The sequence below is a fragment of the Carya illinoinensis genome, chromosome 1 (assembly GCF_018687715.1).
Source record: "Carya illinoinensis cultivar Pawnee chromosome 1, C.illinoinensisPawnee_v1, whole genome shotgun sequence".
NCBI lineage: Eukaryota > Viridiplantae > Streptophyta > Magnoliopsida > Fagales > Juglandaceae > Carya > Carya illinoinensis.
This window is the reverse complement of record NC_056752.1, coordinates 12390076-12405343: the sequence shown is the minus strand read 5'-3', so window position 1 is coordinate 12405343 and position 15268 is coordinate 12390076. Positions and strand designations below refer to the sequence as shown.

General features: G+C 35.9%; 1 protein-coding gene across 1 annotated transcript; it reads right to left on the bottom strand.

The window, feature by feature from the left end:
• Positions 1-4769: 4769 nt before the first annotated feature.
• On the bottom strand, positions 4770-6463 carry LOC122310838 (ethylene-responsive transcription factor CRF5-like). Its single transcript, XM_043125030.1, has one exon. The coding sequence runs from the start codon at positions 6121-6123 to the stop codon at positions 5119-5121; it is 1005 nt and encodes a 334-aa protein (XP_042980964.1). The 5' UTR covers positions 6124-6463; the 3' UTR covers positions 4770-5118.
• Between the last annotated feature and the right edge of the window lie 8805 nt (positions 6464-15268).

Here is a 15268-nt window from a genome sequence, read left to right as displayed (position 1 = left end):
AAAAGAATAAATAAATAAATCCCTTCGAATCATCTGGTTTATAACGATTATTCTAATTAAATTTGAAAACTGCCAAACTAGATTGTAAAGTACCACTTTTTTCTTAAAAATACAAATACTCTTCGAATTTTTTTAATAAGGAAAAGACCAAATGCCCTAGTAAATTGCAAACAACTAAGTACTCATTGTAATCAGAATGTTTATCACGTTCTAGATTGTTTTGCTTGCTAAGTACACAACAATCATGACCAATTCACTTTAGTTGCACTTTTCCTTTGTTGAGCTAGCTGTTAAAATTTTGAAACTGATAGTACTGTGGTCTCAACAGTGAACACTGAAATCCCATGTGTCTCAACAGCACTCATCACTAGACTAAGGTAATTCAAGCTGTTGTTTGAAATTGCGGGATTTAAGTGGAAGAGAAATAGATACGTGAAATATATCCTATAAATTTAAATATTTCTAAATATTTAGGCAAGAATTTGTGAGGGATTTTTCACTCATACTGGGCCAATTAAGAAACATGCATGCCAACGTGGCTGATTAGTACTCGGCAAGTTTATAATATCTACACTTTTTTTTTCAACCAAAAGCAAGTAAACATTGAAATTCCTTGGGTTTTGACGTGGGAAATGGTGAAGGATTCCGCAATCTCCATGATGAAGCTATCGGCAAGGGATAAGTACTAACAAGTTAATTACTTGCAAAAACAACCACATGAACATTGATCTCAGACATCTAATGAGAAAGCCCAAAGAACCAAGATCTATGAAGGTGGTCGATCAGATGAATGTTTCATTAATGTACAATCTGTCATAACCCATATTGATTATCTCGAGTAGGTGCCTGATCAGCATGCATCAGCATTCTTGGATGGGCAACAAGCCATTGAATACACATAAACCTAGGATCCATTGGATTTACCACCCAAAGATGCCATCAGATTTTTCGGCTGTTCGATTTGTACCGATCTTTTGGTAGCTGAAATCAGCCTTATGACCCTACCTGTTTGGGATCATAATAATACTAAGGTAATAAGTAAATAACTGCATAAACTATTATTTCATGAGCCATAAATTCCCTCTGACAAGTGATACCTTTTTCTTGGGCTCCTTCCTGATCTTTATAACCAAATAGATTTACTCTTTTACATGGCCGGCTTTCTCTAGAAAAAGCATGTATATATTACTTCAAACCCAATAAGCATCCAAGTTCGTGGGGTATTTTCCATACTTTGAAACAACTTTTCAGTATGTTCAATGCTACATTGTTCCACCCTTTTTCTTTTTGATGTTTTTTCCTTTTTTTTCCTGATAATGAATGCATCCTGTCTTTTCTGTCCGAGCCTTTGGATTCTTTACATATCAGCTCTGTCCCACCCTCCTTTGAAGAGTAAGCTTTTCTTTCTTAATTACTTGCTAGCTATCTTAACCACCAATTGCATGCATTAGTACTTATTCAACCGATCCAGACTCAATTAATTAGAACCTATGTATTGTATTATATTATGCACCATGAAGGTCATGATTCTGATCATATTATAATATAGTTGTGGGCAATATTGCTTAATATATAAGCCTACACTTATCGTAGCTTTAACAATATTTTGGTCTATATGTGATGAATGATCCAGCTGGGATCTCAAGTTTTCAATGAGGCCAAGCATGATTTGCATGTAAGTTAGGATCAGTAGTACTTGTTGGTCTATTATATATGATGTTTGTTGGCATATATGGTGCATTTGCATGCATAGAAACTGGAGCTAGCATTAATTGTACGTGATCAATTAATATTGCATGAAATCACCATCAATCCCTTTCCTCTAAAATAGACATCAATTCGATGGCAATGTAATACATAACATCACATGTATTTGGTTCTCGATCTCTTAGTTTTCCCTTTTAAAGAATTAGTTTTTCGCAAGGAAAATACTTTAGATACAAAGAGATTATACAAAATTAATTCTACAAACTGATGTGACTTAACTTGATTTGTCAAATTGTAAAGTTACTTTTATTATAAAATAAATATAACATATCAGATGAAATTACATTAATCTATGAGATTATTTTATATAATTTCTATGTAGATATAGCATTACTCCTCTCGCAATGGCTAATTTAAGGGGAGGAATCATTTTGCACCTCCAAGTTACAATCTAATTCTTTTATTGTTTTCAGTTTTTTTTTTTTTAAATTTAACTCAGTGTATAATATTTTTTATATTTTTATTACATTATTTTTTATTAATATTTAGTATATAAATTTTGGTTTTTTTTATTATTTCTTTAACTTTATTCTATATTGTTATGTATTTTCATCATGTTAATTTAACAGAGTCTGGAGGGAGAGACTATTTTGGTGCATAAGACCTAACCTCAAGGATAAGTTCAAAACATCTTAAACCAGATGTATCATTTCGAAGAAAAACCAAACCTCAAAGATCGATCTGTACAATAACTTTCCGTTATTTATAATAATAATGTAAACAGGAAGAGTATCAAATAAAGTAAAAATATGTAAGCAGCAAAGCTAGCAGGATACTGTAAAAAGGGACCACCACGCCCACTTGCATGCGCTGGAAGAGCTGGCTAGCGACGGTGGGAGCTAGGACCGTCCGATCCAATCAGCCGGACGTACGTCCGTTCTTACGCGTACAAACTACAAAGGCCTATGGCCGCAAAGGGCTGTGCCACTGCCGCAGCTCAGAAGAAAAGAGTGCTCGATCAGTTTTGTACCGTCCATGCATGCATGATCTCTAAATATTTTTAAATAACTCCTCATGACAGATATGTTGGCTCCTTCTCGACTGATCCTCCTTCTCTTTTCACAATTTCTCACAGTCCTGCTTGCTAATGCTGATAAAACTGTACGTTCATGTAGGACCTCTCACTACCCGACATAAAATCAGCAAACTGCAGCCTACTTGCTTCTGCTGCTTTGCCTTCTTTCCTCTTTACGTACGTCGCACCCAGCTCATTAGAATTCATTAAATAATAATAAAAATAAATAAAAAATTCTACTCATCATTCTTATACCATATACCATTCATCAAATGTTGCTATCTTTAGAGTATAGACAGCTTAAAGTGTGTTAATTTGGTAAGGGGAATTCATATCCTGCACATGTACAGTTTGAGTCCCTAAATGTAAAGTTTTTCGTAAACAAATAACTAACCGCTAAAAATTGATCAATGGGCTCATTACAATTGCATATATATTAGGATTCAAGCTTTTATTTTCAGTAAATAATGTTCATGAAAATGATGATGATAAATGAATTGACCAGACGATTGACCTTCTACTCTCTAGATGGAAGCACTCCTATTATAGAATTTCAAAAGAATTTCAATTAAGCATAAGACTTCAGTTTTATTAAAGAAATTAGTCTGTAAATAAAACTGTATAGAAAGAATACCACAAGTAAGATGGCCAGTGCAAAACATCACCTCTCAGAAGTTATTATTATTATTATTATTATTATGAACATCTTGGGGTCGTTTGGGTAATCTGGTAACAAAAATGGGTAATGTTTTATATAGTTACTTTTACGTATTTTTACGTATTTTATTAATATAATTAAAAAAATTAATACATAACTAATAATATATATTAACGAAGTGTATACAAGAATACGAAAAGTGACTTAGTGGGTCTGTTATCTGATTTTGAACATGTTGCTTGAGACACAGATGCATGCAAGTGGGTGTCTGATTTGAAAACTCTTTCCAGAGTTTATGCCTGCAACAATAATAAATGCACGCCCTGCGCATTGCTAAATTTACCCACTTCACGCTTTTGGGTTTTGACCAGACCAAAAAACAAAAGAGAAGCAAGATAACGATGGCAGTATGCCGGAGAATCAAAGAAGCAGGCCAGGATTTTCGCAGCTAATCTGGAATGTACTGTCTTGGAAAGGGCATGGCCTAGTCTATAGACCCCTGAATCACCCTTTCCAAGATGAATTTTTTGTGCAAAGACCTAGAGCAAACCTGGGGCACAGCATTCGTCCTCGTCTCTAAGTCAACCGTCTCTCCTTGTCTCTTATATTCCACTCCGAGTGCAATATGAATATATCCCTGCTGTGGATTAAGAAAGTTTAACATGTTTTTAAGTGAAATATCTCAGATCTATTTGATGATTAATGGATAATGTGAAAGCCACTTTGCTCGATGGACATCATTAATCTCTTGTCTCTGTTGCATATCTCTGTTTCATATTTTGTTGAGTACAAAATACAGATAATTATTCTTCGTAACGTGAAAGCATAGTTTTTTATCAAAAAAAAAAAAGTAGGTTAGATTGACCCATGAAATGGTGGCCAGGAAGTGATGTTCCACATTGGGCATATGTATTAAAGAAAGCTGTGTGATGATCATTGATAACATTACCAAGTCACGTTTTCAAGAAAATATTAAAGATTGTTTTTACAATGGTTTGAGCGTTGCTACAGAGTAAATCTTTGTCCTTTACCTGTCACAAAGGATAAATCATAGTACTGAACAGAGACATAGACATAGATGGACATGGACATGGACCCTCTTTCTGACTCACCCTCTCGGCCTCTCGTGAAAAAGAATGGCTTACTAAGCGCAGAAACGGCGTATGGCTCTCAAGTGCCCAGCATGCCCAGCCGTCGAACATGCAAATTTGTAACACAAGTGGGTTGCCTTTTGAGCCCCGCGCCCATTGCCATCCATCACTCAGGAACATAAATATCTCACCAACAACTCCATAAAGAGAGTTGGAAACAAGAAAGATAAAGCCCAGATCCGCAAATCACGATGCATTCATAATAAATTTGAAAAGAAATTTGGTTGCACAGTGAATATTACAAATACTCGAGACTCTTGAAACCACAAACTGATCAAAAGCAAAGCACCCCACTCCAAATTCAACACTCATATACATAAATAAAACATTAAACCCAGTAATAATAACTCCACAAATGTACTCTTTTTTCTCCATTTTTTTCACCCTTATCAGAATACAATGCTATTTACCCTCATCCTTTGCATCATTCTCTTGCTTGCATGCACCGGTTAAAAAAGATTGAGAATTCAGAATTCAGAAATGAATGCCCAAAAACATTTATGTAATTTGTACTGAGGATATAAGTCTCAGTGTAATGATTCCAGAGAATCTTGAAAGTAATTCTCCACATCCCATTTATAAGATCCGAAATCTTCTTCTAAACCGACTGAGATGTCGCCAAGATATTCATCTTTTCTTAAACATGTTTCGGGTAAGATCATCTCGTCCAAAAATATCTGCGAAGGACTTTCGGACTCAAAATGGTCTTTCAATAGTAATGGATCCAACCACCCATAATCGCCATCGCTTTGATCTTGAGCTGGTCTCCAGTCACTTTCCGCCTCTGTTCCGAGTTCAAAGGGTTGAAATCTGAGAACAGAGGTTGGAGAATAGGGACTGTGAGATTCTTTCCCAGACTCGTAACCGGAAACCCCTGCAACATCGATTTCTTGTCGTTGAGTAGAGCTTACCGGAGCAGTGCTGCTCACTGAGTGACTCTCAGTATCAACCTCTTGTTGTGATGGTTGGCCATGAGGCGATGGAGGTGATGAAAGCGGAGGCTTTACGAAATTGGTGAGAGCGTCGGGGCCTCTGAGGCGAATGGCCGCCCTGTCGTAAACCATAGCTGCCTCTTCGGCGGTGTCGTACGTCCCCAGCCAGACCCTCGTCCGCCGGAGAGGGTCTCTGATCTCAGCTGCCCATCTCCCCCAGGGACGCTGTCTAACACCTCTGTACCGCTTGATATCCGGAACACACTGCTGCTGCGGCGCTTTCAACGAAGTTTTCTTTTCTACTTTGTGATGCTTTGGCCTTGGTTTCGGCTTTGTATTCTCCGGCTCGGCGTTCAGGGCTTCATAGTTTGAAAATTCCTCGATTCTGATCTCGTTAACGAGTCTCTTCACTCTGTACTGATACACTGGCTTCTCATCGTCCTCTTCGCCGCTTGACGAGTCAGTAGCATTACTGTCGGTGACAGAGATCCGAACTATCTTAGGCTTCCCGGCATTGGGCACCGGAAACTGTCTGGCCAGAGACTTCACGAACTTATTCGTGACATGCCGGTGCTCCGTGTACTTGACTAAATTACTCATCTTGACCAGCAAACAGAACGAACATAAATTGGCCTAAATATATTTTTGCATAGAAAGCACCCAAAAGACGAGAAATCCGCCAGAAAATAAACGAAAGATCACTGATTGAAAATTGATAACCAGAACGGAGATAAAAGAGAGGGATCAGAAAGAAGAACTCAAACAATCAGAGAGAGAGAGAGAGAGTCTTGAGCTACAGAGAAGAGTCAAAATGCCAAGAATCGACGTTTTATAGGAGAATCCGAAACACCCATCTCTCTTTTTGATTTTAATTTATTTTTATTTAAACAACGTTTTGAATATTTTTGGAGAATGCTTTTAAGTATATAAGTAAACGATCGGCAGCACCGGAGATTCCGGTGGCCACCGGCCTGGGATGGGGGATCCCATACGACTCGCCGCATCGCCGATTTTAAACGCTTTGATTTCGACACGTGGCAAAGCTGGCCCGGTAAAATATACTTTGGGGTCCTACTCCGATTCCACATTGGTCCCCAAGGAAACGGCACGACTTCCACGGTCCACCTAATTGCGTGGAGCACACGCTCGACCCGGTGACGTTGCACTTTCCTCATCGTAATTGCCATCAGTGAGCTTCCGTCTTTTTGACAGCCTGTGAGAGCAACGTTCCTGCCAGAAGCCACGTGATTGAGGAGGGGGTGGCCCCGGGGGACCAGTTCCGTCGCGTATGTTGGTGACAGTAATATCGTTTTGTCACCGGTCTGTCAGCGTGAGACTTTGACTGGTTTTAAAGGAAAATACTACACAAAAATAATTTAGTTTGAGATGATTCTTTAAATTATAAATTTGTTTTTAATTTTAAAATAGCTAAACCAGATCAGATGAAATTATTGAAATTATTTTTATATATTTATTTTTTAAACAATTCTCAATTTTAAAACATTAACCGCAATAATTTCTTTTATAAAAATTATATTTTTAGTTATTATTAGCATTGAGAGTCATCGCTTATTTTTGCTTGCCCGTCACGCATCAGCCTCTTTCCTTTGGAAGTATGACATCTTTTGAGATTCTTAAAGGTTTTGTTTGCTTATTCCTAATTGTTTGTCATATGCTTAAAATATTGATCAACATATACTTTGACCATAAGATTTTTTTTTTTTAAATTTCTAAATTTTTTATTCTCTTTGACATGTTATTAAAATGAGTAATTATATTCTATTCATAAGTTCGTACAGATAACACAATTTACATTATTGATGTAACATTATTTGTTTTGAAAGATTTAAATTTATAAACTTTTTTTATAAATTAAATTATGACACATCAACAAAATGCGTCGTTGTATTCTATACCAGCTTATGAATAGAATTTTTTTTATTAAAATTATTTACATTTTTTATTTTTCAAAAATGTCTATAAACTAAAAAAGCACGTCACAAAATCTTAATCACAAATATTTTACCTAAAAAATATGGTCGAAAGCCTTGTAAGCTATACATACATACATATATATATATATATATATATATATATATATATATATATATGTATGTATGTAAATGTATATATATGTGTGTGATATTTGAACTTGATTCCCTCGGAATAGTTACCAAGAAGAGAATGTACTAGACTGAGTGAGAAAAAGGAAATAGTATATTTATTTAAATTACAAAGATGTCGGTAAGCTGTGATGAATGCATTTTGCTTGATATTCCGATTTCAAGGAATATATATATATATATATGACCCCCGCTGTTAACGATAATAATGTATTATTACTAATTATAGACAAATTAGAATAATGAATTTAATTCATTTCGAAAAAAAAAAGTTAGGAAATAAAATTGCAAAGATGATGAGTTGAAATATCAGGAAAATAGATTATAAGGTGCAGTTTAGACAGTGAATTGAATAGATGAAAATTAAAAGTTTAATAAAATATTATTTTTTAATATTATTATTATTATATTATTTAAAAATTTAAAAAAATTAAATTATTTTTTATATTTTATATAAAAATTTGAAAAAATTTGAGATTATATATGGTGGGATTGGGATGGAAGGAAAAGAGAAACAAGACATTGGTTGAAAGAGGTAGATGGGTAGGTAGGAAACGAAAATCACTTTCTGATTACTCATTTGTTTCTTTCACTGTTTTTTCATTCTCTTCACGTGAGTCGTGACTTCCTTTCCTTATCTTTATTTTGTTTTCTTTCGTTTTTATTTTTTCCATCCAAAATTATTTAAGAAAAGTTTTTGAGAGAATTTACCTTTAACCCTAAAGGGTACAACAGATTAACATCATGAAAATGAAAAATGCATTAAAACGATAATACACAGCCAAAATGCCGAAAAATATTTTAGACAAACAAGAAATAAGAAACAACAAACGAAAGTTGGTTCCATTTCTCGGCATGATTTCAAAAAAGGAAAAATATAGTTGCAAGCATAATTATGTATTAATCTGTATATTAATGTGATGTAATTGGTCAAAAAATAGATTTTATTGAAAATAGTGTTAATTTAAATTTTAAGTATGAATGAATCAGTATTAGTACACAGATTAGTACGCAACTGTACTTGTATATAGCAAAACTCTTCAAAAAATGTGTTGCTATTCCGGTAATTACGTTCTAAGCGTGGCCTGGATAGTAATAACTTTTCATCCTATCTTATCTTATCTTATTTAAATACTTAAATATTATAAATATAAATAATTTTTAATTTTAAGTCTTTAATTTTATTTATTTAATCGTTACTTAATCACTGTAATTTTTTTAAATTTTAAAATAAAAATAATATAAAAATATATATTATAATAATATTTTAACTTTATAAAATTTTTATTTAACTTTTTATTTCTTCTTTCTCAAAACTCTATAAAATATCTTAACTCAAATCATTTCATTATTATTTACTAACTATTTTATTATTATTTATATATTATTTCATCTTATCTTCTAAATTAGGCCTAAAAGTACCGTTTTCAAGAAGGGAAGTATATAGTCATAGAAAAGCAGGATGCCTAGCCTTAGGCAGAGAGGAGTACCTGTGACATTCAAAATGAGACTCTTATCAGAATGGGGTGTGGACCATGATGGTCGTAGTTTCATGCGAGTGCATGGTGGTACTAGGTGGTGTCCTATTGTATATCTAAGTTCCGAACTCCTGAAAAAAATCAAAGGAAAAACTTAAAAAAGAATAAGAGTTCGTTTAGATAATGAGATAAGATATAAATAATAGTAAAATAATTTATAAATAGTATTGAAATAATTTGAGTTAAAATATTTTATAAAGTTTTAAATGAAAGAGAAAAAATTGAATAAAAATATTATAAAATTAAAATATATCATTTTTATTTTGAAATTTGAAATTTTTTTTGTGTTTTATTTAAAAATTTGTGAAAGTTATAATAATTAGATAATTATTAGATGAAAAAGTTAAAAATTTGAAATTAAAAAGTGTTTGTATTTATAATGTTTGGATATTGAGATGAGATGAGAAACTTTTGTTGTCTAAGCTAGGCTTAAACATAGTTGTCGGTATTGAGGAGGGAGGCAAATTGAGTAGAAATTACTCAGGTTTGGCAATCGGTAGTGGTGCGTAAGGTTCAAACCTATCCCTGTGTAGGCGCGTGTGCCTAGGAGTGAGCAACGACTTAATTAGAGTTAGATTTTCCTAAATCCAACTTCAACTCTGGCTTTGTTGGAATTCAAATCCGAACTCTAACTTCAACTTGTTGGAGCGGAACTGAATTTGGGTCTTCAGTTTTTGGCTTTTTTTAGCTTTATATTTACCCCATTTTAAAAAAGAATTTTTGGTGAACTTTCAAATTTCAAATTATCCAAAAAATTAAAAGCTAAAGCTAGATCATTCACTCCCAATTTACTTCTATACTAATATCTAACTTATTTTTATACTAGATTTATATTATAATGTCTAATTACATGTTATCATACTATATTATTACATATTATTTTTAGTCTCTAATTATATGTTAGTATACTATAGTATTACATGTAACTATATTATACTCGTTTCTAACTTATTTCTAGTATCTAATTATATGTTATTATAGTTTAGTAAATTAGTATTATGTTTTATTAACATATTGTAATAGACTTATTAGTTATTTCTATACTCGTGTTTACTTTAGTTATTTATTATGTCTTATTTCTATATAAGACTTATACTATAGTTTTTAATTATATATTATTATACATTAGTATCATATGTTATTATACTTTAGTAAATTAGTATATGTATTATTAGTTTATTATACTAGATTTATTTAAATACCAATGTCTAATATATTTCTATACTTGATTATGTATGGTAGTAATACTATGATGTTTACATATATTAAACTATCATTAGTTTATTTGTATTATAGTATAAGTATATTATTTTATAATAATTAGCTTATACTAGTATATTATTGAATTTAACTATATAAGTTCTAGTTATATAACTATATAACTATATAACTGTACTACTATATATGATAAATATATAGATAATACATATTTTTATAACGTGTAAAATATCGAAGTCAAATTCAGAGGGTAGAGTCAGAGTCGGAGTTGGAGCATAAAGTCGGATCGGAGTTGAAGTCAGTGTAGCGACACCTCCAATTGCAACTGAAAAGTTAAAAAAAAAAAAAAAATCTATCTCCGACTTGGAGCAGAACCAAAATGGAGTCAGATTTAGAGTAAAATTTTCAGATTTTTGCCAGCCCTTCTTGTGTCCCATGCATCAACTAAATGGATTGTCCTTGATAGATTTGATGGCGGTGGTCAAGTGAGTTGGCGAGGAGCAGAAAACAATAGAACTAGCAAATCTTGATGGGAACTGTTGGTGTATTTTTCAGCATGATCGAAGCCCAATAATACAGTTGAAAAGCCCACGACAATGGTTTGGGTGTCAATACAATGTTCGGATGCTTATCCACAAAGCAAACAATAAACAAAGCATATGAGAGAGAGAGAGAGAGAGAGAGAGAGAGAGAGAGAGAGAGAGAGAGAGAGATTTACGCGGCTCAACTTAAAGGCCTATGCCCATGAGTCGTTTGGAGGCAAAATCCACTAAACTTGATGATTGTACAATCTCTCATAGTCTCACATATCTCTCAATACAATAGAGGAAATTAGAGTTTCTACAGGTTGAAAAAGATGCCATCCTCCTCTAGAGAGAAGATCTCAGTGGTCTTTGTGCCTAGTCCAGTCTCTCCAATCTAAGGAGGTTCCCTCCCTTTATAGGAGTTTATTTCCTTCTTTAAAGTTGTTGAGTCATACTTCACTTATGCTACCTTTCCCTTTTACATGTCTGATTCAATTTGCTTTATTTCTTCTTGGTGATAGACTTCCAATGGGTTGGACCTTGTTCTTTTTATATCCAATAAATGTCCACAATTCTTAAGGTTGAATTATTCAACAAGAAGACCTTGAGAATCTTCAAGTCAATTGTTTTAGAGTTATTTTGAAAAACTGAAGAAAAATAAATTCTAGGAACTTGTCCCTAGTCTTCCATTGTTGTGTAATGCAATGAAGATCTCCATGAGCGAAGCTCAAGGAAAATTTACAAAATTCATAATAACGGCTTTCATGGATGGGCCTCTGAAAAGTTTGTTTGCACGAGCATTGCTTATTAATCGAGCATACTAATGGTCACTTGTGATTGTTTATCGTTTGCAAAGAGTGTACATTTCCATATTTAGTAATATTTTTTGTTTTTATAGGCACTAGTGGACTTTTTTTTCCTCTAGAGGTGATTTTCCATTTATGTTTCCATTTTGGTACTAAACTTAGAATTTGTTTGTTGTAACCTGAACTAAGTGGTCAAGGAGCCTGTCGACCCCCTAACGAAAGTTATGGAGCTTGAATGCTCGTTCCCAGAGGTAACCTGCTTGAGGCAGTTGTGGAGCTCAGAGGCTCAAAGATCAATAGGAGACGTACTGAATTACTACTCAGCGCTAGGGGGATTAATAGGAGGCAAGCTCAACTGTTGCCTGGCGCTAGGTCGTAGTAGGCAAGTGTCAGCAAGGAGCACTAGGCCAACATCAATGGGAGTTGGGCTCAACCATTGCATGGCGTTGGGCTGCATGGTGCTGAAATCACATTGAACGAGAGCCAGCAGGGAGCACTCGATCAAGATCAACAGGAGGCAGGCTCAACCATTGCTTGGTCCTGATGATGCATCGAGCGAGTGTCTGTGGGAGCACTTGGTCGGGATCAACAGGAGGTGGGTTTTACCATTGCTTGATACTGAAGCTGTAAAAGGTGAGTGTTAGTAGGGAGCACTCGGCCAAGATCAACGAGATGTAGGCTTGACCGTTGCTTGGCACTGGGCCACATGATGTTAAGGCTACATCAAGCGAGTGTCAGCATGTAGCACTTGGCCAGGATCAAAGGGAGGCAGGCTTGACCATTGCTTGGAGTTGAGTTTGAATTGTGTGATTGTCAGCAGGGAGCACTCAATTGGGATCAATAGGAGGTGGGCTCAACTATTGCTTGTCGCTTGGCCCCATGGTGCTGAAGCCACATCTAGCAAGTGTCAATAGGGAGCACTCGGTCAAGATTAGCTGGAGGAGGCTCAACCACGCTATTGTGGAGGGAGGGAAGCTTGAATATTGAGTTCGAGGAAGTCAAACAAGGGCAATTTAACTATTGTTTTCAATTTTTGCTTGATTGAGATCATTTGTTGCTAATTGGTTTTTGCTTGGTGGAAGTTACTCGTCCTTGAGTGTTTTTTGTTGTAATTTTCTCTTGCTGGCATATCCTCTTTGCTTTGCTTGTGCATATCGGGACTCATGGTTAATCTTTGAACACCCAAGCTTTGTTGATAAGACTGGTAGGTGAAGTGCATTGCTTATCCCATTGTCCATCTCCATGTTTCCTGAGGAACTTTATAGGGATAAAATCTGAAAATCAAACTTTTTAGCACATATAAATTTACATAGTAAAGTCTGGCTTTGAGAAGAGATGCTTTGTCATTACTCGTAGTGGGATGAATAATTTCATATGTGTGGTATGTTGGCTCTAGTAACTACTAGTTCCTTGCCAAACAAACTCAAAAAATGATTATAAATGTCCTATACAAAGTATTAGAGAAGGAAATTAACTTGAATATGCACGCGCCAAGCTAGAGGGCCCAAGTATGTAATGTGTGATGCGTGGTTACTGAAGGAAGTGCGTATGGTGGGTGAGATGCGATGATAGTTATGACTCTCTAGGTGTTACTTTGAACTTTTCAAATGTGAGCAAGGGGTGGAATATGAGAGAGCTAAGTGAGAAGGTGTTGCAAGTTACATGCCCATAGGTGCAAAGAGACCGGTAAGGCCCATAGCCTCTGGCGAAGTGAGTTGGCTAGGGAGTTCATTTTTTGGTTAGAACAGTTAAACCTCACTTGCAATGAATAGCTAGTGGGATCATCATAGCGAGCCAAGCTATTGTGGTGTGGTGAGGAAAGTCACTAATGGATCAAGGAAAGCCTGTCAACGGTGAAGCCTATTTGCCCATGGTGGTGGACGACCCTTGGTCTCGATCTTAAGCCCAATCATGACAGTCAGGCTTGGCCACTTGGAGACACTATCGTTGCTTGCCATCATGAGGCACTCATGGTTGGCAGGCTCGTTACCCACCACAAGGGTGGCAAGATGCTACCTGAGATGGGGCCAGCAAGACGTTTTTCATCATGAGGGTGGAGAGATGCTGCACAAGGTGAGGCTGGAGAGAGACATTGGTAGCCATAACTTGGCAAGGTGCTACCCATTGTGAAGATCGTGAGACGGGCAAGCCCGTACTTGCTCACTAGGCAGACAACACTGACGAGCTAGATAGTGGTCACATGCGGCTCCACTCAGCTGTGGGCAAGCCCCACGTCTGCTTGTAAGCACAGTTATTGGGTGCGATGGTTTTCAAGTTCCCCCATGGGGGGAAGGACATGGTGGCTGCAGAAATGGACGACAGGTCAGAAGCTGAGCTTATTTACTTCCTTGCGACATCATAGGGGCACACATGGCTAGGGAGTTGTCTGGCCACTGGCTTTCAATTAGTTTTAGGCCTTCTACCAATGACAGAAATTGTCGTCAACAGATTTTGGTGTCCCTCTTTGCATGACCCAAGATTATTGGTTGCTCAAGGTAACTGCTAGTTCACAGCAAGTCGGTGATTCCTGGTAGGATCCTCTTGCATTGTGGGTGGAAGTGAGGGACAACAGGAAAGGTCTTGCTATCTCCGCCTTGCCATTTAGTGTGGTGACAGAACCTGGCTTGTGTTGTGCAAAGGAGGTGGTGGGCTTGCATGCCAGCCATGTGAGCCCCTGGGTGCATGTTGTGCCTGCAGTGCATGGCATGCATGGTGCAACCTCAATTACCTATTTTTTTTTACTAGCAGTTCTAATAAGAACAAAGAGCTAGATGAAGGAGAAATGAGCTTGAAAGGGAAACTTGAATGCTTTTTTGGAGATCTTGTAAGTCAGATGATTATCCTTTGCTTTCTTAGATTGATAAATTGATCACACAGATGTCGTCAAAGTGTTGATGCATTTTTCGACATGATTGGAGCCCAACAATACAGTTGAAAAGCCCACGATGGTGATATGAGCATTGATACAATATTTAGATGCTCATCCACGAAGCAAACAATAAACAAAGCATATAAAAAATAACAATAGAGAGACAAGTATTTACATATTTTGTCATACAGGCCTACGTCCACGGGTTATTTGAGACGAAATCCACTAAGCTTGATGATTGTACAATCTCTCATAGCCTCACTTATCTCTCAATATAATGGAGGAAATTAGAGTTTTTAGAGATAGAATAAGATGCCATCCTCTTCCAGAGAGAAGATCTCAAGAGTCTCTATGCCGAGTCTAATCTCTCCCCAATCTAAGGAGGTTCCCTCCCTTTATACAAGTCTCTTTCTTCTTTGGAGTTACTGAGTCATACTTGCCTTATGCTACTTTTTCCTTTTACATGTCTTAGTTAACTTACTTTATTTCTTCTTGGTGATATACTTCTAATGGGCTCGACCTAGCTCATTTTGTATCCAATAGGAACAATCAGATGTATGAGACAATTGTGAGGAGAAAAAGGAGGTTTGAAGGAAGGGAGAGGGAGAGAAATAATGGAGAAGAATGAAGGAATGAGGGGTCAGTTTTTAAAGAAAGGAAAAATAAA